Source organism: Ictidomys tridecemlineatus, chromosome 4, assembly GCF_052094955.1.
Source record: "Ictidomys tridecemlineatus isolate mIctTri1 chromosome 4, mIctTri1.hap1, whole genome shotgun sequence".
Taxonomy (NCBI): domain Eukaryota; kingdom Metazoa; phylum Chordata; class Mammalia; order Rodentia; family Sciuridae; genus Ictidomys; species Ictidomys tridecemlineatus.
This window is the reverse complement of record NC_135480.1, coordinates 172,668,500-172,694,976: the sequence shown is the minus strand read 5'-3', so window position 1 is coordinate 172,694,976 and position 26,477 is coordinate 172,668,500. Positions and strand designations below refer to the sequence as shown.

Here is a 26,477-nt window from a genome sequence, read left to right as displayed (position 1 = left end):
TTAGTGAATTAACCCCTATCTCAGGGTCACTGCTAACATCTCAAGTTTCATACATCCAAAGACTATAAGACAGCAATAAAAAATAACTTTAAAAAACCTCAACATATCTGAAATACTAAGATTTAGTTCAATAATGCACATCAATTTAAGCAAACAAATCTCAAAATTTAGTATGCCTGAGTTTCTAGGAAACTCTCATAACTAAGTATACAGTGAAGACACTCACTAGCTTGCCAGCATGTCTGACAGTTCCCTCGATGACAAGGTTCTTCACACCTATGAAGGCCACAACGAAGTTTCCTCCCACAAATCAAAGGACACTTGTGCTCCTTATCCTGAGGGGAGAGATTTCTATTTGTTCATAAAATGGTCTCCAATTTATATTTTCTATAAACAAGATTAACTTGCAAAAACAAAGCTTTATACAATTAAGTATGAAATAATGTCTAGGAATAGCTTCAAAATAACCAGGGAGGAGGAAGTCGGTTAGGGTATGGATAAAACAAGATTAGTCATGATTTGGGCACTACTGAAGCTGGATGTTATGTACATGTGAGTCACTATACTAATATCACTGCTTTTGCATATGCTTGATTTTTGATAATCAAAAGCATTTAGGCCTTCAAACACTGACTTATCAATCTTGGTAGAAAGCGCAATTTCATCATTCTTCACCTTGTCAATATATACATTTTTTAAATGATAATTATGTATTACCTTGTTATTGGTGCTGTTATTTTGTTTGTACACATTTGTGTATATACATATACTCACAGATATATATATCACATATGTACATGTTATCTTGTCATGTACATGACACACACCCACATATGTATATACGATAAGATATATCAATAGTTGAGTTATGTTTCCTTTAATTAATTCCACAGAAGTGAATATTCCAAATAAATGTAACTCACTCCTGTAAAATGTCATACTCAGGGGTGAGATTGTGGCTCAGTGGTACAGCACTTGCTGGTATGTGTGAGGCACTGGGTTCAATTCTCAGCACTACACACAAACAAACAAACAAATAAAGGTCTACTGACAAATAGAAAAAAAAAAAGTTATATTCATTTTGCCTACTGACTTGGCCCAAGGAGTATATAAAATGCAAAGAACAAGTTGCTAAGCCCAGAATAGTGTGTTGGACTGTGTGCTCATCTAGGTCTTGGGCTCTGGGGTCCAAGGTCTTTTGTCTTTCCTTTTTAAATTCCTTCATGCTACCACTGGTTGATTTCTTGACCTGGCTGAGGTCTAAAAATGTTTTATCTATCTCTGCTGAGCAGTTTGGGGACTATGAGAGCTCTTTCTTGCCTACAGGCCCTTCCTATTGATATCTAAATCTGAGCCACATTCCAGATGGCTGAGGTTTCAAGAGCCTGGTGCCCAGATGAATGGAATCTAATTATGCCTAATGATAAATCCACTTACCACACAGCATATCTCGTTACATTTATGCCGTCCACATAACCGTTTCTTGTTACACCGCTTGTCACACATAAATGTTGCATCTGCATGGCCAATTAAAAAGATAAAAAGCAAAAGATATGAACATTCATTCAACATATATTTGAGTATCTACAATTAGAAGAAATATAATGTAATAAAGTAAATAAATTAATCATGGCAAAAAAGCAAATTAAATTATTTCTTACCTGTCAAATTATCAAAAACTAGAAAGAGTAACACTGATTAATATATAGTATGGACTGGGTGTGGTGGAGCACACATGTAATCCCAGCAGCTTGAGAGGCAAAGGTAGAAGAAATAAAAAATTTGAAGCCAGCTTGGGCAATTTAGTGAAACCTTGTTGTAAAGTAAAAAATAAAAAGGGTTGGGGACATAGTTTAGAGGTAGAATAACCCTGGATTCAATCCCCAGTACTGGGGAAAAGAAAAAAGTATGTGTGTATATACATATAATATAAAATATACACATACATACATATTAGGTACACATATATACATATAGTATGGATGAAGATATGGGAAAAAAGTATATTTAAATGGGCAGATCTATGTATTTATGAAAAATTTAATTGGCAATTCATTTTAAACAACACAATATATACTTTCAAAAGTGAATTGGGGGGAGCTGGGCATAGTGGTGCACGCCTGTAATCCCAGCTGCTCGGGAGGCTGAGACAGGAGAATTTTGAGTTCAAAAAGCCAGCCTCAGCAACAGCGAGGTGTTAGCAACTCAGTGAGACCCTGTCTCTAAATAAAATTCAAAATGGGGATGGGAATATGGATCAGTAGTTCAATCCCCAGTACCAAAAAAAGTGGATTGGGGTCTGGGTTGAGTGCTTGCCTCACATGCATGAGGCATGAGTTCAATCCCTAGAACCACATAAAAAATAAATTAATTAATTAAATAAAGATATTGTGTCCACCTACAACTAAAAAAATATTTTAAAAAGAGTGGATGGGGACTATGGGATTGATTTAGCAGTAGAGCAATTGCTTAGTGTGTCTAGTGTGTATGAAGCTACAGATTTAATCCCCCGCACACACACACAAAAAGACTAGAATATCAAAGGTGCATGCAATAATAACAAAAACATGTAAAAATGTACTTCATAAAAATTAAAAGCTTTTGTTCATCAAAGGATACTATAAGGAAGTAAAAATAATCCACGTAATGGAAGAAATTACAAAGTGTCTAGGATCCAAAATATACAAGGAATACTGATAACCAAAATAAAAAAGACAAATCATTCTAAATAAAAAAAGGGCAAAGAACTTGGAGAGAAAGATCATTCTCCAAAAAAACTATAAAAATGGCCATTAAGAACATAAAAAAAGTTCAACATCATAAATGCATACCAAAACCAAGTTTACTTCACACAGACTTAGGATGATTATAATTTCAAAAACCCAGAAAATAACAAGTATTGGCAAGAATATGGAGAAATTAGAATCTTTATACACTCCTGATGGGAATGTAAAATGGAGCAGTCATTGTGGAAAATAGTATGATAGTTCTTCAAAAACAAATACCAATGGATCCACCAATCCCTCTCCTAGGAATATTATCCTAAATAACTGAAAACTGGCATTCAAACAAAAACTTTTATATAAAAATGTTCACAGCAGCATTACTGACAATAACCAAAAGGTCTAAACAACTCAAATATTTACCAATTAATGAATAGATCAATGAAGTGTGGCATACTGATAATAGCCATAAAAAAGAATGAAGTATTGATATGGGCTACAATATGATAACCATGAAAACATGCTAAGCGAGCCAGGCAAGGTGGCACATGCCTATAATCCCAGCAAAAAAACAAACAAACAAACAAACAAAAAGACACAGGAGGCTGGAGCAGAAGAATTGCCAAGTTTGAGGCCAGCCTCAGCAATTTAGCAAGATCCTAGGCAACTTAGTGAGACCTTAATCTCAAAATTTAAAATACACACACACAAAAAGGATAGTGATTGCTTATGTATTCATGGGTGAAATTAGGTTTGAGATTTGCTTTTAAAGTGCTTCCCCCAAAACTAAAAATAGGGACAGAAGGAAGGATAAAACAAGAGAAGCAAAATGTTGACAACTGATGAAAGGTGATAGGTGTATGGGAGTTCTTTATCCTGGTCTATTTTCACATATAACTGAAATTCATCATAAAAATTAAAAAGTGGGATAGGATAGCTACTGCATTATTAGTAATGGGGAAAACTGGCGACAACCTCTTCAATGACCACCCAAAGGGCCATGATGATGTATAATATGAAATAATTTTCAAGGGAAAGCTATACACAGACATGAAAAAATGTGTTTAACAGATAATTGAGGGAAAATATCAACTTCCAAACAATATGTTTAGTATGAACCTAAATTTAGGGGAAAAAACAAAACTATGGTAGTAGGTTTATATTTCTTTCTTTCTAAAAACAGAGAATTTTAATATTTAGTTATTTTTTAGTTTTTGGTGGACACAACATCTTTGTTTGTAAGTGGTGCTGAGGATCCAACCCAGGCTGCACGCATGCCAGGTAAGCCGCTATCGCTTGAGCCACATCTCCAGCCCCTGTATTTCTTTATAAATACAGAAAGCTGTTTGAAACTATACCCCACAAGTTATGGATAGGGGTTTTATCAGAGGAGTGAAATTAGGAGGGAAAAAAATAGGATGAGGATATATTTTCACTTTTTATTTTATATATATGTATGTATATTTTAAGCCTTAAAGTATATTAATTTTAGCCAGGCATGGTGGCACATGTCTATAATCTCAGAAACTTGGAAAGCTGAGGCAGGAGGATTTCAAGTTCGAGATCCTCGGCAATGTACCAAGAGACTATCTCAAAATAAAATATAAAAAGGGCTAGAAATGGGGCTCTGTGGTTAAGCACCCCTGGGTCCAATCCCAAGTGCGCGCGCGCGCACACACACACACACACACACACACACACACACACACATTTATTTTATGTTTTTCAAATTATGTTTTTTAAATTCACAGATAACATTAAAAAACCCTTCTTCTAGTTTTACTGGAAATGCATAGAACATTACCATTATTGACAGAAACCTTACCTACTAATAGAAAACTAGAACATTTCAAATTATGTTTTGTTTTGTACCAGTGATAGAACCCAGGACACTTAACCATTAAGCCACATTGCCAGCCTTTTTATTTCTTACTTTGAGATAGAGTTTTGCTAAACTGCTTAGGGCCTTGATAAGTTGCTGAAGCTGGTGTTGAACTTGAGATCCTTCAACCTCAGCCTCCCCAGCTGCTGGGATTACAGGCATATGCCACTATGCCCAGCTCAAATTACGTCCCCCCCACCCCTAACATGTTTTTAGTTGTTTACAGATCTGTATTTTATTTATTTATATACAGTGCTGAGAATCGAACCCAGTGCCTCACACGTGCCAGGCAACTAAGCTACCACTGAGCCCCAGCTCCTCAAATTATGTTTTTAATAACCAAAATTTCGAATCTGATTTTGAGGCCACTTGTCTCTTCCTCAGGCTAACAGAACCTTAATTTTGTTCAGATTTTGTGTTCCTCCATTCCAGGGGAGGATGTTGAAGAGTTTAGACCATCGTGGTAATTCTATCCCCTTTCCTAATGGTAGGTTTAAGTAGGAATGTGTGATATAAAGTGTATTGAAGACTTTTCAGGATTGTTTTCCTTGTTCTTAAAAAGAAATACAACATAAAAAGTCGCCCCTTCTTTCTTTTAGATGCTGTTGGGCAAGAACCCAATGTGTGGAGTTGCAGTAACTAACTGATATCCAGGAAAAGTCATGAAAATCACAAAAAAGTTGAACTGGAATCCTGAAATCCTGGACATGTTCTGCTTCCAGATTGCTGTTATATAAGATAGTAAATTCTCTTACTGTGGAAGTCATTTTTCCTTGGATTTTCTGTTATTTGCATGCAGAACCTTCCTAACCAATACTGCTTTCTCCCTGAGTAGAATAAAAACTTTTATTTTTGCCCTTGCTATCTTTTATCACTATTCCAAAAAGCTCTTAAGGTGGCGACACTATGTGATGGCTACTAAGATAGGGTAGAACCAGAATTGAGTGGGAAAATCAGACTAAGGCCCTAAGCAGTTTAGCAAAACTCTATCTCAAAGTATCTAAAACTCAAAGTAAAAAAGGTTGAAGGCTGTGTCCCTGCTCCAGGTACCAAGTCTTATCAAGCCTTAAGGGATCAACTATATAGTCAGTGTTTAAAAAATTATAAGGGCAAAAAAACCTTTTAAGACAAAAACAACAAAAAGAAAACCATATGTACAAAGAGGTCTTTTCAAGACCCATGGACTTCCTGTCTGAGCCCAGTAAAGACAGTTTATGCGTCAAACATAAAACAAAACAAGTATTAGGTATTATTTGCCCCTCCAAACATTTTGGTATAAAAATTTCAAACATATAAAAAAGCTGAAACAGGGCTGGGGTTGTGGCTCGGTGGTAGAGTGCTTGCCTAGCATGTATGAGGCACGGGGTTCAATTCTCAGCACCATATAAATAAAGATATCGTATCCATCCACAACTAAAATATTTTTTAAAAAGCTGAAACAATTTTACAGTGAACATCCACATATATACCAACTAGATTTTATAATAAGCATATTTACTTTTTTCATATCCATTCTTTTACCCATCTAACCAAATATTTTTAAAAATACATTTCAGGGGCTTGGGTTGTAGCTTAGCGGTATAGCGCTCACCTAGCAAGTGCCAGGTCTTGAGTTCAATCCTCAGCACCACATAAAAATAAATAAACAAAAATAAAAGTATTGTGTTCAACTACAACTAAAAAATAAATATTTGGAAAAAAAAAACATTTCAAAGTATGCTATAGACATGAGTATACTTAGCCTAAATTTTTAGCAATTCATTAACTGTAATTTGTGATTTCTTTTCCTTTTGAGGTAAAAGTTATACAATTTAATGTACTAATCTTAAGTGTATCTTTGCTGAATTTTGATAAATACATAACTCAGTCCCCTATTAAGATGCAAAGCATTATCTTTATCCCAGTAAATTCTTTCATGACCCTTCCCAGTCATACCTTCACTTTTGAGACTGGTACATGGAAGCTCCTATAGGAAGAGAAAAAGAAACAATAACTACTTTAGGAGTAAGTAAACAATACTCTTTAGTGTAATGCCAAATATAACAGTCATTTATTTATTATCAACTTCACTAGTGTGGAACTTGCCCAATTACATTAATGTGCACTTTCCCCTGCCCTATGGGGGACTGAACCCAGGGACTCACCCAAGCATGGGGCTTCATCTTTAGAACTTACAAGCCTCTTGCCTCACTCAGCCTCTTAAGTAGCGGAGACAACAGTTGTATACCACAATAGCCAACAAATTAACTTGCTTTACTTACAACAGGACCTCCTGTTTAATGACTTTTCATGCAAATACAATTCTAATAATTGTGCCCTGGTCTCCAAACTAACAGCAGGTTAGGAATTATAAAGTCTGAATGAAAAAGGGGCTGCTAAAGGTATGCAAAGCAAAGAGGAGTTGTCATCTGACAAGGGTGCAGATACAAAGAGCAGACATAGAACTGAAAATAGGTTATAGTTTGGTGTCATTTATAGTAAGGGCAAACAGCTCTAGACCCTCAAGAGCATTCCTCGCAATGTTACTGAACTGTAGCAAAGTAGAAAATGGTACATCTTTGGTCTTTAAAGTTTTATTACTGTGGTTTTAATTATATCTGAGTGGCTCCAAAGACTTATCATATGTAATTTGCAGAGACATAATTGTGGATATAACATTTGGTGAAGCTGTATAGGGAGCATTTTACTTGGGGTAAAATGAGCCTGGCTGGTTGCCCAGCAGCTACGTTGGAATTTGGTTTTGATGTAACTTATAGATGGTTATGTACTCAAGATACAAGCAAAATAATAAAAACGTTCCTTCTTAACAATAATGACTGACTTAAAAAGGCAGCTATTAGAATTGTTAACAGATGTGAAGAGGTCTAAGAAATTGAAGGTTCTTGGTTAGAAAATAAACATTTAAGATGAAAAAAAAAGAGCTGACTGGAATCAAGCTCCCCATATGCCCTCTAGTAACTCATGAAACTACTTAAATAAATGCTCCTGCAATTATATGCTGGAGTAGGACCTCAAGACACAGGGGAAGGCAGAGCTCCCTAAATCCATGCAAATGAATTACCAGTAAAAACTTAAATACAATATTCTTTATTAAGAAGTACTAGGATAGGGGCTGGGGTTATGACTCAGCGGTAGAGAGCTCGCCTAGCACATTTGAGGCAGTGGGTTCGATCCTCAGCACCACATAAATTTTTTTTTTTTAAAGAGAGAGTGAGAGAGAGTGAGAGAGAGGGAGAGAGAGAGAGAGAGAGAGACAGAGAATTATTTTTTTAATATTCATTTTTTTTAATCATCGGCGGACACAACATCTTTGTTTTGTATGTGGTGCTGAGGATCGAACCCGGGGCCGCATGCATGCCATGCTTGAGCCACATCCCCAGCCCCACATAAAAATTAAAAAAAGGTTTTGTGTCCAATTACAACCAAAACAAAATATTAAAAAAAAAAAGAAGTAGTAATAGTACTAGGATACAGCATACATTTCTCAAAGACTCCCTGTCAAAATGATGAAAATAAAACAATTTTGAAACTTTAAAAAAAAATAAGCTTTATTTATCTGGAAAACTCAATTCTGTGGAAAAGCCCATCCCATTCCAAAAGATGTTTCATGATGATTATCAGTTTTTTAAGGTTAACTTGTCCTTAATGATTCAACAGAATTATATTGATGGTGAGTTTCTTCAGGAATTACAGAAAAGACGTATTTGCAAAAATTCAATTGACACAAATCTTTCCAAGAACATACTCACTGCTGTAGGTGGCATAACATTAGAGAGTGAATGAGAAACAAGAGAGCAAAGGGTAGGTTTGTTGGAGAGAGAGAAGCAAATTAACAGCAGCTATTTCTAGCTTACATGTCTCAACTCTGCTTATAATCCTTGTTTACAAAGAGCACCTCTGGGCATGACTAAATTGATGATTACTAAATTACAGCATCTCACAGCCTTTTTGTGTGTGAATGTGTTAGGAACTGAACCCAGAGCCTCATGTGTACTAAAGCACATGTTCCACCACTGAGTAGTTCTACCACACCCCCAATTTGGACAGATTTTAATCTGGTACTAACAAAGTCAAAAGTGGTCCTACAATTGACATTCAAAGTACCTATACTTCTCAATTTATACTGTGAATTCTTTCAGGAAAAAAAAAAGGGCACACATGCTTTTTTGTCATACTAATACATACTACTTTTATCTTTTTTCTCCACTTTTATTCTAAAGATTACCTACACTAAACTGTAGCTTCCAATTTGTGGACTATATCCTCAGACTCATTTGCAAGTCAGTTATTACCCCGACGTTGACTGTATTAACAAACAGAACCAATTATTCAGAATATTGTCTCCACCCCAGCTTGTGATCTACTGGCACAGTTGCTAATATGCCCTGAAATGACTAGTAGATCAAACAGCAGGACAAATCATCACTTAGTGTATTTCACCAAAAGTCTTCCACAGGAAAGATTCCTTCTTCAGACATAGAAAGGGGCACTAGAGTCTAACTCCAAAATGTTAAGATGCTCCTTTTATAAGACAAAGTCAAATTATAACAACCCTGGAAAGAAAGTAGAAATTTAGGGGCTGGGGATGTGGCTCAAGCGGTAGCATGCTCGCCTGGCGTGCGTGCGGCCCGGGTTCGATCCTCAGCACCACATACCAACAAAGATGTTGTGTCCACCGAGAACTAAAAAATAAATATTAAAAATTCTCTCTCTCTCTCTCCTCTCTCTTTAAAAAAAAAAAAGAAAGAAAGTAGAAATTTATACAAGGGTGGTATAGTGAAGAATTATCCTTACCCAAAGAGAGGTATCTCTAAGACTAATGGAATGCCATGTTCAACAGGTGTCATTATTTTCCTATGGCCTTAGGTCACTGGAGAGTCTCATAATATGATTTAGGAGTAGGCTGGCCACACTGAATAGGCTGGGAGCTTTGGGTCACTTCTGGAGAGATTGGAGACTAAGACTTGCCATGTAGGTAGTCACCCACGAGACCCAATAAAAACTCTTAAACACATAGGCTTGGGTGATCTTCCCTTGTTGGCAATATTCCATGCATACTATCATACATTGATGCTGAGAAAGTAACACTGTTCTGACTCCAAGGGAAGAGGGAAAAGAAGCTCCACATATGGTACTTTCTTGGACTCGACTCTACAGGTTTCTACCTTTGGCTGATTTTAATCTGTATCCTTTCCTTGTAATAAAACCACAACCATGAATATAGTAGTTTTCAGTGAGTTCAGTGAGTCATCCTAACAAATTAAAAGCCTTGAAGGAGGTCTTATGGATCAGTGAACTTGCAGTTGTATCAGAAATTGATATCAGGAATGAGTGGTCAATGTTCTACTTTAGCAGTTGTCTAAATTCTTGAAGTGGGTTAGAAGTGAGGACAGTCTTGTGGACTATGTCCCCTCTAACTTTTTTTGGTACAAAGGTCTGAAGCCAAGGGCACTTTACCAATGAGTTACTCCTCCACCCTCTAAACCCCCTTTTAATTTTACTATAAGACAGAGTATTGCTAAATTGTTGAGGCTAGCCTCAAACTTGCAATCCTCTTGCCCCAGTCTCCCAAGTGAGTACAATTATAGGTGTGCACCACCATATCTAGCTCCTCTAACTTCTTAGTTGGTTAATTCCTTTTTTTTTTTTTTTTTTTGGTACCAGGGATTGAATTCAGGGGCATTTAACCACTAAGCCAAATCCCAGCCTTTTTTTGTATTTTATTTATAGACAGGGTTTCACTGAGTTGCTCAGTGCCTTGCTCAGTTGCTGAGACTGGCTTTGAACTTATGATCCTCTTGCCTCGGCCTCCAGAGCTGCTGGGATCACAGGTGTGAGCCACCACTTCTGGCTTAGTTGGCTAACTCCTTGAGACAGTGCTATTGTTCTTCTTTTCATAATTATACCTAGTACAGCTATGTGCCTCTAAACCTTGAGTTCTGCAATCCCCTCATACCTATCCTAGTCATAGTATGTATCAGTATACATTGGCTGGATTTAAAGATTCGTATGTAGTATGAAACTAATAAAACCAAGGTTATTTGGGTTCCTCCCCTCCCACAATCACAATTTTTTTGTTTTTAATTTTTTTGTAGTTGTAGATGGACACAATACCTTTATATTTTATTTGCTTTTTAAAAATATATATATTTTTTGTTTTAGGTGGACACAATATCTTTATTTTTATGTGGTACCGAGGATTGAACCTAGTGCCTCACGAATACGAGGAAGTGCTCTGCTGCTGAGCTACAGCCCCAGCCCCCATAATCACCATTTTAATATATACATACTTTTTTAGTTATACATGGACACAATATCTTTATTTTGTTTATTTTTTTTTTATGTGGTGCTGAGGATCGAACCCAGTGCCTCATATGTGTAGGCAAGTGCTCGGCCACTAAGCCACAACCCCAGCCCATAATCACCACATTAAAAGGCACTGATAACAACAACTTTTTTTAACCATCAGGCCACACCCCCAGTGTTCAACCAAAGACATGAAAAATTGAATTGCATTCTGCTGTCATATATAGCTAATTAGAATAAACAAAATAAATCAAACAACAACAACAACTCTAGTATTGTTTAGGATTTACCTTTGTTCTGAAAGAGCATCGGCAGGAAATAACTGATGTGCGAGAGCATGGGCCACAGTCTCCTTCATGGCACAGCTTTTCACAGGTATGAATGAAATCTTTAATAAAAATGAAAAGAGCTGGAATGAAAATTGCATCTACTCATTTTCATACTCCCAAACACAGTAATGATACTGGTCTTCCATCTCTATTCCTGCAATTCCACATTCAGAGTACAGGGAAGGATGTAGTTAATGCTTCTTCCCTTATTTTCCCATCACTTGGTAGGTTAGATCTTTACAGAGGAGGACAGGGTCTATCATAAGTCACTGGAATATATTCTGACATGCATGCTGCTTTGCCTGTCAAAGAATAATTTTTTTTAAACTTTTTTTTTGGGGGGGAGAGGTGTACCAGGGATTGAACCCAGAGGTGTTTAACCATCAGGCCACATCCCCAGTGCCCCCCACCCCCTTTTTAATACTTTTTTTTTTTAGTTCTGGTTGGACACAATATCTTAATTTTACTTATTTATTGTGTGGTGCTGAGGATTGAACCCAGCACCTAGCATGTGTTAGATGATCTCTGTACCACTGAGCCACAACCCCAGAAACCCTATTTCTAAATAAAATATTTAAAAAGAACCCTCAGTTCTTTTATATATTTTATTTAGAAACAGGGTCTTGCTGAGTTGCTTAGGGCCTCACTCTGAGACTGGCTTTGAACTCGTGATCCTCCAGCTTGTCTCCTGAGCCACTGGGATTACAGGTGTGCGCCACCACACTAGCAAATAGATTTTTCAGCTGGGCATGGGGGTCCTCACCTGTAATCCCAGCACTCAGAGGTTGAGGCAGGAGGACCACAAGTTGGGGGCTAGTCTCAACAATTTAGTGAGACATTGTCTCAAAATCAAAATAGAAAGGGCTGGGAAAAGAAAATAAACTTAAAAAAAATAAAAAGGCTTAGTCATCTAGTTAAGTGGTATAGCACCCCTAGGTTCCATCCCCAGTACTTCATGAAAGGAAAAAAAGTTCTGACTCTTGTTAAGCCCTTAAACCCCAAGTCTGCAGATTAGACTCAGATCCCCTTAAAAGTGTAGCCATGGATGAATGAAACACTCTAGAAGTTATCTGGGAAATGAATCAGAGATAACTCAGAAGCCATAATCCATAATCTCACTGATTTAAATACTGTGAACATCTGGCAATGAGTAGCCTGCATAAACTGAACTAAACAAGATTTTGAACAAATCCTCTTTCAAGGACCTCTTGGAGATCACCCAGAGTCTCTCTTTTGTAGTGCTGGGGATTAAACTCAGGGCCTCAAATATGCTAAGCAAGTACTCAAATATGCTAAGCAACTATGAGCTGTACCTTCCAACCCTTATTTCTTTCTTTTCTTTTTTTATTGGTACTAAGGGTTGAACCTAGGGCCTTAGGCATGTTAAGCAAGTGTTCTATCATTAAATTATATCCCCTTAGTCTCTTTCTTATGGTTACTGTTTACATAATGTACTATCTCCATCCTTTAATGGTCAGCCTCACTGTATCTTTTTTTGGGCGGCCTGTGTGTGTGTGTGTGTGTGTGTGTGTGTGTGTGTTAGTTAAAGCCCATGGGCACTTTACCACTGAGCTATATTGCCAGCTCTTTTTATTTATTTCCTTTTACACTAGTGACCTCTTTAATATATAGAAATTAGAGATGATAAAATTAGGACTAATTTGTCCAATATATTATTTTTTTATTTTGAGACAGGGTCTTGCTAAGTTGCTGAAGCTGGCTTCAATCTTGCAACCCTCTTCCCTCAGCCTCTTGAGTTGCTGAGGTACAGGTGTGCACCACTCTGCCTGGCTTGAGCTATTTTCTTAATGGTTGCTCTAAATCTTATCATAATCACCTCATCAGAATCTATTTTGGATTTAATTCCAGTGAGGTACAGATGCTCTACTCCTAAAAAGCTTCATTCTTCTTCTCCTTTTTTATGCTATTGTTATATGTATCTATATATATTACAAACTGAACATTACATTGTTATAATTTTAATTTACCCTTAGTTACATGGGTAACTATTATAGAAAGTAACATTCTATGAATGGTCTAAGAGGCTGAAATTTTATTGTACATATCAGTATCTCATCAGTTGTCCAGAATTGACAATAAAAATACCTGAATTGGAGAGATCACTTGGACAAATGTAAGTGTAAAGACAGAGTACCTACACAAATTTGAAAATAATATTTAAAAGAACACTGATAACTGGTTTTTAATACTACTTCGCTAAAATGTCATTGCTGCCACATAATAAAAATGTTTTATTTTTGGTACTGGAGACTGAACCCAGGGGCACTCTACGAGTGAGCTATATGCTCAATACTTTTTATTTTTTGAGACAGGGTTTTGCTGAATTTCCCAGGCTGGCTTCAAACTCTTGATCCTCCTGCCTCAGTCTTCCAAGTTGCTGGGATCAGAGTTGTATTTGACTGTACCCAGATGACACAAATATTTTTAAAGCCAACTTTATACAAACTAGTTACCTGAGGAACCACAAGGCAGAGGCTTGCCACACACTTTTCCACATGAAGGAACAGGGTCCATGCACGTTTTCCGTCCACTACTTCCGAGTTCTAGCAATTGGCTGAGAGGGGTTTGGCCACAAGGGCAACAGCGCACCAGATGGGGGAGCCGTGGGCAAGGCTGGCAGGGTTGAGGATGGCACACTTGAGAACACGTATGGCTCCCACATTTCAAGTCCCTGTTAAGTAAAAGAACAGATTATTACATAATTGTTGCATAAAATTCAGTTTTATTCTAATAGAAGAAAATGTAAAACCTTACTTGCCACATATCTTTAAACAGCCAAAGTCCCCAAATCCATCAGACTTTCCTATGTCTGTTCCACATAACACATCTCTGGAGGTGCTGCCACAGTAGCATACTTGAGGACACAATTTCAAAAACAACAGATTAATAACCTATAGATGCTCTTAAAATATTTCAAATAATCTACAAGAAAACAAAAAAAAGCTTTTCATAAGTGCTGATCAGGCCTGATACAGAAATTAACGTGCTTTGTACAGGAGCTCAAAGTCCCACCTAATAGCTTTATACAGGAATAAGTTTAAAAAAGTCTTCGTTAGGCTCTGTCAGTCTCATAGTGCCTCTGTAGCACACCCTAATAACAACATCAGAGTGAAGCAACTCTCAAATTTAAAGACTATCTGGCCCTTAAAGCCAAACTGTGAAGCTCCATGGGGTACTGTCATAGGAGATAGATGAGCTTAGCTAACAGTAGTGGTAGAGGGGTTGATACCCATCCTCATCTCAACACAAATAGTATAGATATGAACTTTATATTCTGGGTTTTACATAAAATACTTGGAAAAAAAGGTCCCTGATACTTCAATTTTTTTTTTAAGAAAAAATTATCACAATAGTATTAGATCCTTAATAATCCATATATTTCTCTGTTAAATTTGAATACACTGAGTGAAAAATTTCAAAGAATTCAAGACTTTTTAGGGATTCAACCTAGGGTCTTTCACATATGCTAGGCCAGTGTTCTATCACTGAGCTATTTGATACTCTTTGCAGAAATGTTTCTGATACATAAATATGTACCAATTTACATACATAATTTTCCTGCCCCTTTATGCTTTTATTTTATAGTGAAAATTTATCTTATAAATTAACCTATGCAAGTATATCCTTCATAATAAATGGTGATCAGAATAGTAGAAACTAAACTGAAATTCTGCAGATCTAATGATATTTTCCTTCTTCCAAGGGCAATTTAGATACCTACTGTACACAAAATCTATCAGAATAAATGTAACATTATAAAAACATCAAGTCTTTTGTCTCCCAATGGTACCATGAATTGAATCCAGGTATACTCTACCACTGAGCTACATACCCAGTCCTTTTTATTTTTGATATATATGAAATAAGAAATAAAATAGAATGCTTCTAATAAAATATTAGAAATAACATTTCTAAAATAAAATTGTATACTAAACAAAACTAAAAACTTCTACTGAGACCTGGGAAAAGGAAAGCCTCAAGTCACTGAAGACATAATCTAGATAAAATATACATTTCATCTTGAATTAAGTAATGTGCAACTTAATCCCATTCTAAAATTCATTCATTCACCCCCCAAAAATTTAATATAGATGTAGGAAACAATATTTGTGGAATCAATGAATTAGTAAATAAAGCCTAAGCAAATAGAAGTATCTGAGAGCAATGTTTCCTTTGCTAAGTTTAGCCTCCAACGGAACAGAAGCTTTTTTCAGAGGTAATGAACAAACAACTGTAAATAAAGAGTTTAAGATTCAGGGGCTGGGGATGTGGCTCAAGCGGTAGCGCGCTCGCCTGGCATGCGTGCGGCCAGGGTTCGATCCTCAGCACCACATACAAAACAAAGATGTTGTGTCCGCCGAAAACTAAAAAATAAATATTAAAATTCTCTCTCTCTCTCAAAAAAAAAAAAAAAAAAGTTAAGGGTCAGAAAACTGTGACAATAAAAATAAAATGGAGCTCCTGGACAATCAGAAAATAACCTGAGTAAAACACCAAAAAGCTTTGTTATACTTGGGCACAAGTTGTCACAAGTTGTGTTAGGGAGCCAAAAACAATCCTGAGGAAGAACTTTGTTGCCAGTTGTAATCTGTTCAGCATTTTCAAAACACATGAATGAACATCCAGAAGGAATGCTTAACACATCTCTAAATAAGGCTGAATGAAGGGAATCTGAAAAGAATTAGCACTATAGAAGATTACGTGTGACCAAAATATTTCCTTATTTAATGCAGACAAAAAGTCTTCAACTGGGTTTAAGACTTCAACTAGGATACAAATTTGTACAAAAAAAGACCTGAGTAAAAGCCCAAACTGCATCAAGACTAAAAAGGCCTTAGCTGGGCACTATGGCTTGCATCAGTAGTCCTAGCTACTGGGGTAGGGTTGCTTGAGCCTGGGAGTTCAAGGCTAGCCTAGGCGGCAGCAACAACAACAACAACAACAACAACAACAACAACAACAACAAAGAAAATACCATAATTTATCCATTCCTTCTTCCATAAATGGACATTTGGCTGTTGTTTCTAGTTTGGTTCTTATTAAAAACATATTATGCAGCTGGGGATGTAGCTTAGTGGTACAAAAAAGAAATGAAAGAAGGGGGGAAGGAGCCTAGCATGTGCAAGACCCTGGATTCAATCCCTAGTACTGCAAAAAACAACACCCCCTTGTCCCCCAACTCCCATACAAGTCTTTTTGTGACTTAGTTATGAAAACAGCAAAAAGGGATGGCTGGTTACAGGTTTAATTTTATAAGAAATTGTCCAAAGTGGTTTTTTCATTTTATACATCTGCCAGCAGTACATGAAAACTCTAGTTACCTACACTTGCCAACATTTGATCACTAGTCTTTTATTTTAAACATTCTTGAAAGTGCATATATATACTTCATTATGGATTTGGTTTTTCTCTGCTTCCCCTTGACCCTCCTTCCATTGTTTTTTTATAACACAGTTTTACTGCAATATAATTCACATGCCATATAATTCCAGAAAAAAAATCACAAGCTTTGATAGCTGATGTGCATACCACTTACCCTGGTTCAATATGATGCGGCAAGGCTGGCATTGACCCCCATGGCACAGCTCAGCACAATGGTGCTGTCCACAATTCAAAATATTCTCACATGGGTTAGAACAGTGGACTGAGACAGCCTGACCACATCGAACTGTGTGCCTGGAAAGACAGTAGTAGATAACAAAGACAACATCAGTCTAAAGGTTCCTGCTATACAGTTAAACTAACACTGAAGCCCAAACCTCTCCCCCCAAGCCTACTAAACCTGTTTATTGACCCTGTCGCCCCAGTTCTTTTTTCTCCCTTCCTCCCTCCCTCCCCCTTCTTTCATTTCTTTTTTGTAGTACTAGAGACTGACCCAGGACCTTGCACAAGCTAGGCGAGTGCTCTACCACTGAGCTACAACATCAGCCCTTTTAATTTATTCTGAGACAAGTCTCATTAAGTGCCTAGGCTGGTCTCAAACTTGTAATATTCCTTTAATATTGCTTTAGCCTCTTGAGTAGCTGGGATGGAATTACAAGCATGTGTCACTGTGTTTGGCTTTTCTATATATCTCCTTCCAATTCTTATTTCTTTTATTACCTTCTTCTTCTTCACTTTTTCTTTCTTATTATCCAGGCTTCTTTTCTCTCTCATCTATTTTCTAATCAGTGAGGAATTAAAGGTTATTCCTAAGAACTCATTCTATGTAATTTTATCTGAGTTCCATGACAGAGCATGCAGGAGAAGAAAGAGCTCTAGGATGAGAGGGGAGAAGATTAAAATTCTAATCCTAGCTCTGCTTGGGACTCCCATAATACTGTACAGATAGGGTATGAAGAAAACAAAATACTAATGTACTCAGATGTGATGTACTGAGAATTAAAGCACAATGGCATTTTCATGGGGCCCAGCACCCTGGCATTTCATTCTGATATAATACTTATATAAATATAAACATGATAGACAAGATTTTGATTTAGGGTGGATAAGCCAATTCTAACTTTGTTTTAATTAACACCCAGATTAGGGATGTAGCTTAGTAGAGCTCTTGCCTAGCATGTGCAAAACTTAATGGCTTTTAGATATTGTCTTCAGGTGTCTTTCCAGGTGATAGTTTAGTCTATTCTCCTGCAAGAAGAGTTTAATTTTACCCCTCCCATTTCAAATATATATATTTTGTTTAAAAAGTCATTATTGAATTCAAATTGAATTTGTGTGGGTGTGTATGCGCATGTTCCATGCATTTATTTTGATTACAGTTAAAACCAAAAAAGAAAACAAAAGTCATTGTCATGTACATAAATGATCAAAATGCAGTGCTCAGTATAATGGCTACCACTGGCCTATTATGCTACCATATGCCTAGCACCATGGTTAACTTCAATCCTTCAACTATTTATTATTTCTAATATATATATATATATATATATATATATATATATATATATATATATATATGTTGTAGTTGGACACAATACCTTTATTTTTTTTATTTTTATGTGGTGTTGAGGATTGAACCAAGCACCTCGCATGTGCTAGGTGAGCGCTCTACCACTGAGCCACAACCCGAGTCCCTTATTTCTACTTTATAATGAGAAAAGTGAGTCTTAGTGAGATCAAACAACTTTCTCAGAATCAATAGCCAGTAAGTAGTAAAGCCCAGATTTGATCTTCTGACTCAGAATTCTCTCATGTCTTTTAAGCCACACTACTACAAATGCAAATCACTGAAATCTGCATGATCCCATCTTGTTTCAAGGTTCAGAAATCATTTTAACATCTTCCTGGGCCTCAGAGATACTCCACAGCTATCAATGATCCTTGCAATAATGATCAATAATGATCCTTGATCTTAGCAGGCCTGGGTTCAATTCCTGGTTCTGTCACCCATTAGAAAGGTTAATAAAAATCCCTGTCCCATTGGCATTTCACCTGAATAGGTAATCTTACAATCTCACTGTGCATACAATTTCTTAATTACTTATATAAGATTTCAAAGCAGGATCAGGAGCATCACAGGAAATTACTATTTATAAAAAAGTACTACTGTTCTCCCTTTGTGAGTTCTATATCCACAGATTCAACCAAGAGCAAATAAAAAATATTAAAAAAAAAATTGTGTCTATACTGAATATGTATGGTCTTTTTTCTTGTAATTATTTCTTAAACAATATAGTGTAACAACTATTTCTACAGCATTTATATTGTCTTAGGCAATATAATACAGAGATGAGTTAAAGTACACGGGAGGTTGTATATAAGTTATATGCAAATACCACATCACTTTATAAAAATGACTTAAGCATTTGTGGATTTTTACCCTTGGGGATCCTAGAATCAATCGTCCACGGATATCAAGAGATGATTTTTTTCTTTACACTTACCATTTGATTATATTTACTAACTTTTATTTTAGAAATTCACAAGTAAATCACAGATGTGGAAACAGTGCTATTCTAACTTTACCTGGTACGTCCACATTCGCACGTTTTAGTCATAAAAGCAGGACAGGGTGGGCAGGGACCAGGATGACAGAGACTGAAAAACAAAGGCTTCAATGAACAAACCATACTTTGTGCCCAAACCAAAACAAAGCAATATAACTGGGTCCTATTGTGAACATGGCAAAAAATAAACCTACTATTATGTCTAAGTTATTTCCCTAAAGAGAACCAACCATACTTTTATGTAGAAAATAATATTAACTGCATTATCGTTTTAGAACATTTAACTGGAAAAGTAAAGCCCAAGTCAAAATACTAGTTTTATTTGGGTCTGACAGTCAAAGATGATATTTTCAAATTTGGCCTTGGCCCATTTACAGCAGTGGGTAGGGATAAAAATACCTCAGTAGTAGAATACTTGAATAACATGCACAAGCTTCTGAATTCAATACCCAGTACTACACACACACACACACACACACACACACAAACACACACACATATGTACACACACAAACACACAATGTGCCTTTCAGGTGCCAGGCAGAATGACAATCTGAGCAAAGTGACAGAGCTCAGCTCCACTAGGTCCATGACAAGCATAGATATTTTCTCATCAACTACTGAAATGATCACTAGGCAGTGGGCAAACAATGGGAAGAATGAAAAAAAGATTGCTATAAGGGGGTGGACCCTGGTAAGCAAAAAAAGGGAGAGAAGGAAGGGACCAGGGGTCATGGAAAAGATTGAGCTTAGTGATATACTACAGGTCAGAATTAGAACTCTGAATAGAATGCTTTTTATAGGAACTACATTATAGACGCCAATAGAAAAAATTGCAAAATGGAATTTGTACATTCAAATAAATATTGCCATTTTCAAAGCAATATCCTGGTAAATTATACAATGGTTCAGAAATACCACTACTTACAACATTTGGGGAACTTCTATAACATTTTTGGTGAAATAGGGCATTCTAAGTGATGCTAAAGAATAACCCTTTGAGAATTAAAAGCCAATCTGAGGCCAGTCTAATTAATTGCATGGGTAACAGAGTTTTGTGCAAAACAAACCAGATGGGCCTACAAAGTAGTCTGGCTGGAATTTTTGGTTTTATACATGACTCACCAGCTCTGTTTTTTTTTTTTTTTTTTTTGGTGCTATAGATTGAACCCAGGGCATTGCAAATGTTAGGCAAGCACTCTACCACTGAGCTACATCTCCAGTCTTTCTGGAACCTCTTAAATAAGGTTTAAACACTGGTAACAATCCAGGAATAAGCACCTAGTTTTCAAAAGTGACCACTTTGATAGCACCCACAGGAAACTTTAGTTTAAGCATGTCTTTAAAGAAGAGTATAATTTATTCAAAAGTAATACTTCACATGATATGTCACAACCCTGTCAGGCAAAAGAATTTAATCAACTTTTAATGAGACAAACCACAGGTCAGGTGTGGTAATTTCAAATATTGCCAAAAGCTGAACTAAGTTTCTTTCTTTTTTTTTTTTTTTTAAAGAGAGAGTGAGAGAGGAGAGAGAAAGAAACAGAGAGAGAGAATTTTTAATATTTATTTTTTAGTTCTCGGCAGACACAACATCTTTGTTGGTATGTGGTGCTGAGGATTGAACCCGGGCCGCACGCATGCCAGGCGAGCGCGCTACCGCTTGAGCCACATCCCCAGCCCTGAACTAAGTTTCTTAACTTTTACAGCAGGGTTTACAGTGCAAACAATATACTGGAATTACCTGGAGAGCTTTTAAAACTACAGAGGTTCGGGACCCAACCTTATAGACTCTGATCCGATTGCTGGAAGACAGAGACTGAGTTAATTGTGTTTTTAAATGTTCCCTAAGTAATTTTAATATGTAGCCAGAGTTGAGAACAATTGTTTGAGGGAATTTTATGACCTATGCAACCCCAAATAGAGAAAGGGGTCAGTTGTGGCTTTGAAGTCTTGATAAGGATAAAAAAGAGAAACTTCAAACTTTCTTTGAGATCAAGAAAGTGCTGTTGGGAAATGGGTTTCATCAATATTTGAGATCCTGACTGTAATAAAAAGACAATTTCCAAATCAAGTGTGGAATTTGCAAAGCTGCAAAACAATGTGTTTTAGAGCATCCTTCCTTTCAGACATGGTGTTGACTATCTGATCTGTATCACTTTTTTGGGGGCAGGGTATTGAACTCAGGGGCACTCAACCACCAATCTACATCCCCAGCCCTATTTTGTATTTTATTTAGAGACAGGATCTCACTGAGTTGCTTAGTGCTTAACTTTTGCTGAGGCTGGCTTTGAACTTGCAACCCTCCTGTCTCAGCCTCCTGAGCCTCTGGGATTACAGGTGTGTACTATACCACCCAGCTCATTTATTTATTTATTTTTTCCACAGAACCCTCTGAGTTAAGTACTATTATTCAAATCATTATTATTTTACAAATGCAGAAATCCAGGCTTAGAGAAATAATTTTGTCTGAGGTCATGTAAATATTTGATTCAAACGCAGATTTAAATCTTTGTCTGGGGTCAAAGCAGTCCACAGAAATTTATTTGAAACTGATTAATTCTTTCTCTATGACCATTTTTTTTTTTTTTTAAGAGCCTGATTTGGTACATCTTAACCCTGGCTATTTATTGTATAGAAAGTATTCATATCATAAAAATACTGTCAGACAAGATGCTATGCAATTATCTTTCCTCAGACCAAAGGCTGTCATATGCATTCTCTCTTGGACCTGGATATTAGATATTGCTAGGAGATAAAATATCTGATTCTCATGTCTTTTTAGAAATGGTGCAATGCTGTGGAAGGAGCATTGGCTTTGAAAATTATAGTTCTACCATGTCCTAACATTGTGATGTTGGGCAAGAGGCTTGGCCTTTCTAAACCTCACCTGTAAAGTGAGGTTTAGAAAGTGCACAGTAAGTGCTAAGTAAATGGTGGAGATGACACATATCTACACATCACTGAGCAATGTTAAAAATTGAACAAATTACCTTATGTAGAATGCCCAGTGCACAGTAAGTGCTAAGTAAATGGTACCATATCACCATTCCCCTGATCTATTACATATTAACCAGGTATGTGTACAGGTATCTGATAGCAAGGCACGTACACCAGGAATCTCCAGAAGTCTAGTATTCCAACTTACAGGTTACAGGAATGTGGGCAGTCCTGGCCAGGCTGTTTCTTTCTACAAACCTCACCACAACTATGTGGAATTTCATTTCTGCTCCATTCAGGATTCTTTACTTTGCCTAAAATATATAAGATCAGAGAGTCAATGCTACAGATTTCAACGATATTCTCAACTTTAATGAAATAGTACAGAATAGCTAGACAGCATGAAACTTCAAGTGTGGTTTTCATTAGTTCAACAAATTCATTATTTCACATCCTACAATAAAAAGAAATGTAATGCTATTCATCAAAAGCTCCATTGAGTCTTAAATTCCAGCTTACATAGGAAAGAGAAAAAGTTTTTTTTGGTATCAGAGATTGAACTCATGGGTGCTTAACCACTGAGCAACATCCCCAGTCCTTTTGTATGTTTTATTTTGAGACATGGTCTCACTAAGCTGCTGATACTGACTTTGAACTTGTGATCCTCCTGCCTCAGCCTCCTGGGTTGTTGTGATTGCAGGTGTGCGTCACTGCGCCTGGCAGAAATAAAGTCATTTTTACGTATGAAAGTGCTATTTTCATTTGATTAATGAGCACATTTAATCTCAGATAAATATCTACTAGATAAACATCCTGTAAATGGGCTCCTGGAAAATCTATGATAAGGATTAGAAAGAAACAGGAAAAGAGGGCTAGTGGGCTGGTTATGTAACTCAGTGGTATAGCACCTGCCTAGCATGCATAAGGCCCTGGGCTCAATACCCAGTGCCACAAAAATAGATAGATAGAAAATAAAAGAAATAAGGAACGAGAATTGGGGAAAAGGGGATGAGGCCATAAGATGGAAAGGACATAAATTCTCACCTATTCTAAAGCTATAAAATAGGTATAAAAAGCATTATAATTTTATAATCAAATCTTTACTGAGCATCTTCTTCAGACTTAACAGAGTCAGGGAAGAACAAAATCCAAGTTACAGGACTCCTCCTTGTCCTTGAAGAATTCATCCTCACTTGGGTAATTTAGACATGAAATGGCAGCCAGCTCCACTCCATGCTCTCACCTTTTCTCTATATATGGTCTCTTTTAGAAATTTTATTCATATTGAGAGATTCAATAATCCAAAGTCCAAGTGATTCACAAATCTACATTTTCTGCCTTGCCTTGAATCTTCAATTTCAGTCTCACATGTCTAGCCACCTGCTGAACACCTTTGCTTGGGATTTCAGTCATAATAACTGACTTATCTACAACCAGAGTTCAGATCTTCTTTCTAAAGCCTCTCCCTCAGGAAGGGAAAGGAGAGGTAATGGAGTCTGAATTAGAGCAAGATTATATTCTATGCTTTTATAATTATGTCAAAATAGATTCTATTGTTATATATAACTAAAAAAAAAAACAATTAAAAAAAAGGCTCTCACTCTTCAGTGTTCCTTATTTCGATCAATGATAGCATCAATGTCAGAGTAACACTCAAAAACTAGTCATTATTAATTCCTCTTTTTCTTTCTACATCGTACTTAGTCACCAAGTCTTGTCAATTCTTCCTCAGTGATTCTCTCCTATCTCTCCTCCTACTCCTGCTCTTGTCTCACTATCTGCTAAAACCTCAGGAAAGCTGCAGCCTCTGTGTTTTCTTGTTCCAATATAGTGCCCCAGTTTGGCCCTAACATCTTTTGATGCCTCTAGCACTTCTGCCTGAGTCACAGTGATAGTTGTCTTTTCCCTGCCAGGATTCTGTATTATATTCTTTCCTTATTCCTTATCCTTTTTTTCCAGTAGGGTCTTACCTACTCCTCAATTGCAACTTTCATCCTAAGTCTTTTTTTTTTTTTTTAATATTTTATTTTATTTATTTTTTTATTTTAGTTATCAGCGGACAAAACATCTTTGTTTGTATGTGGTGCTGAGGATCGAACCCGGGCCGCATGCATGCCAGGCGAGCGAGCTACCGCTTGAGCCACATCCCCAGCCCTATCCTAAGTCTTTATATCTTTTTTTGAATATATTTTTACCTACCTATTAGATATTCTTTACTAGATATTCTGCAAATTCACCCAACTCAGTATTTCTAACCTGAATTCATTGTCCCTACTGATACTCTTGACCCACCCTTTTCCCTGATATCACCATTTTTAAAAGCATGAAACTTTATGTTTGAGTTCTTCCCTTTCCTATTGCTGTTCATTCCTGCTTACCTTTTAAATTTTTACCTTTTTCTTTCTATCACACTCATTATAGATTCCTATTTACTGGAAGAGGGGATTGGGGATCACACCCTGATTAGCAAGTGGATGAGAATTTATTTTTTATTTTAAAACCCAGGGGCACTTAAACACTGAGCCACATCCCTAGCCCTTTTTGAATTTTTTTTGAGGCAAGGTCTCGCTAACTTAGGGCCTCACTAAGTTGCTGAGGCTGGCTTTGAACTTGCGATCCTCCTGTCTCAGCCTCCTGAGCTGCTTAGTTATAGGTGTGCGCCAGCATGCCTGGCAGTGGATGAGAATTTAAAGAGGAAGAAGAACATTCTTGATCGTCAGTGAGTTCACCAAGGAATTGAGAAGATAGTTAATGGTCAATGATTGACTCTTGGTGAAAGCTTTTAATTAAGTAATGGGAAAGGAGTGATATGAGTAAATTGGTTAGAAAAATGAGAGCATGCAGAAACAAACAGAAGAGCTGGTCATATGGTAAACACATCAAGGTGTGTACTGTCCAAAAGATTAAGAATTTATAAATCAGCCATTGATATTGCCCAAAGGGGGTCAACTGATGACTTTTGAATATAGTTCCAGCAAGACAACAGAGATAAGAGGAAAAATGCATGGTTCAAGGAGGGAGATAAAATAGTTAAGAAACAAAATCTGAAAAATTGACTATATGGAGAGGTTAGTCATTAAAAATCAGCAGGAAGGGGCTGGGGATATAGCTCAATTGGTAGAATGCTTGCTTCACATAGCACAAGGTCCTGGATTCAATCCTCAGCACACAACCCCCAAAAAAATTAGGGGTGGGGGGAAGACATGTCAGGAATAAGGTGGAAATAAGCTAGTAGCAGGAATGGGCATCAGGATTACAATTACAAAGGATTTCTAATACATAGGTAAACTGAGCTATTAAAAAATAGGAATATTCCAAAAAGAAGGAAGATGTAAAGATATGAGTTTGTAATGCTGGTTTATAAAAAAATCATTATATGACGAAAATGACTTATTTTTGAATAAATATAAAATACTAGCTCTTTACTCATGGTGTTCAAATCTGGAATGTTAAAGCTGTCAGAGTTGGTTATGAGCGGGAGCACATATTGATACTGCCTCTGCCAGATGGTCAGCTCTTGTCTTAAGCTAAGACCAAGGAGACCTGGACCACAATTTTGAAGTGACATAAGCCTAATTGGCATCATAAGCCTATCTTCAGAATAGCCTGCTGAGAGCACAAAAGCTCATGACTCTAGCTGGGAGATGAACCACATTAGTAAGGTATTATAGAGTCTCACAGCTTCAGAGTCTTACTAGTAACTTCTAAGACAAGCCCAGCAGATCACCTCTCCTAGACAGCACACTGAGATACAATAAATGAAGTGAAAGACTCTGTAATGTATGCAAACTTACCACAGAAACAAGTATAGGTATTAGGAACATGTGCAGACACATTCTGACAGGCGGGGCACCTCCAACCACTCTGGCCATCTGTCAAAAAAAATGAGTATGACAAATTTTCTTTCAAAAGCACAAGTAGGGCTGGGGGTGTAGCCCAGGAGCAGAACACCTGCTTGGCATACATGGGGTCCTATGTTAGATCCCAGCACTACCACCCCAAAAAAGGCACAAGTAATTTTTAAAAATTTAAATCTAGCAGGGGCTATAGGTTCAGTAGTTTGCCTAGCAAGTACAAGGCCTTGGATTCATTTTCCGGTAGCGTGCGCGCACGCACACACGCGCACACACACACAAAAAAACAAACAAACTAAAAACTGCCAAAGTCACAATATTGACATCCTGGTAGAAATTTCAATGTTAAGCATATCAAACATTTAAGAAAGAAATTCACAATACTGAAAGAACTTTCAGATATAACAAATCAAGTAGGCTTTGTTTTGTTCTATTATTTCTAATGTCAACATTAATCTGAATCTTGGTTTGAA

At 36.9% G+C, this 26,477-nt stretch overlaps 1 protein-coding gene across 2 annotated transcripts in view; it reads right to left on the bottom strand.

Moving 5' to 3' along the window:
- The window catches only part of Nfx1 (nuclear transcription factor, X-box binding 1), a 61,932-nt gene that overhangs the window by 17,326 nt on the left and 18,129 nt on the right, over positions 1-26,477 (bottom strand). For both annotated transcript variants that reach the window (XM_005326190.5, XM_078047742.1), the window contains exons 4-13: positions 25,945-26,022; positions 22,359-22,464; positions 19,230-19,301; positions 16,798-16,937; positions 14,016-14,115; positions 13,715-13,932; positions 11,202-11,299; positions 6,541-6,571; positions 1,438-1,517; positions 227-335 (exon numbers count right to left, since the gene is read on the bottom strand). In XM_005326190.5, coding sequence (XP_005326247.1) covers positions 227-335; positions 1,438-1,517; positions 6,541-6,571; positions 11,202-11,299; positions 13,715-13,932; positions 14,016-14,115; positions 16,798-16,937; positions 19,230-19,301; positions 22,359-22,464; positions 25,945-26,022 — 1,032 coding nt within the window. The remainder of the gene's footprint in view (positions 1-226; positions 336-1,437; positions 1,518-6,540; positions 6,572-11,201; positions 11,300-13,714; positions 13,933-14,015; positions 14,116-16,797; positions 16,938-19,229; positions 19,302-22,358; positions 22,465-25,944; positions 26,023-26,477) is intronic.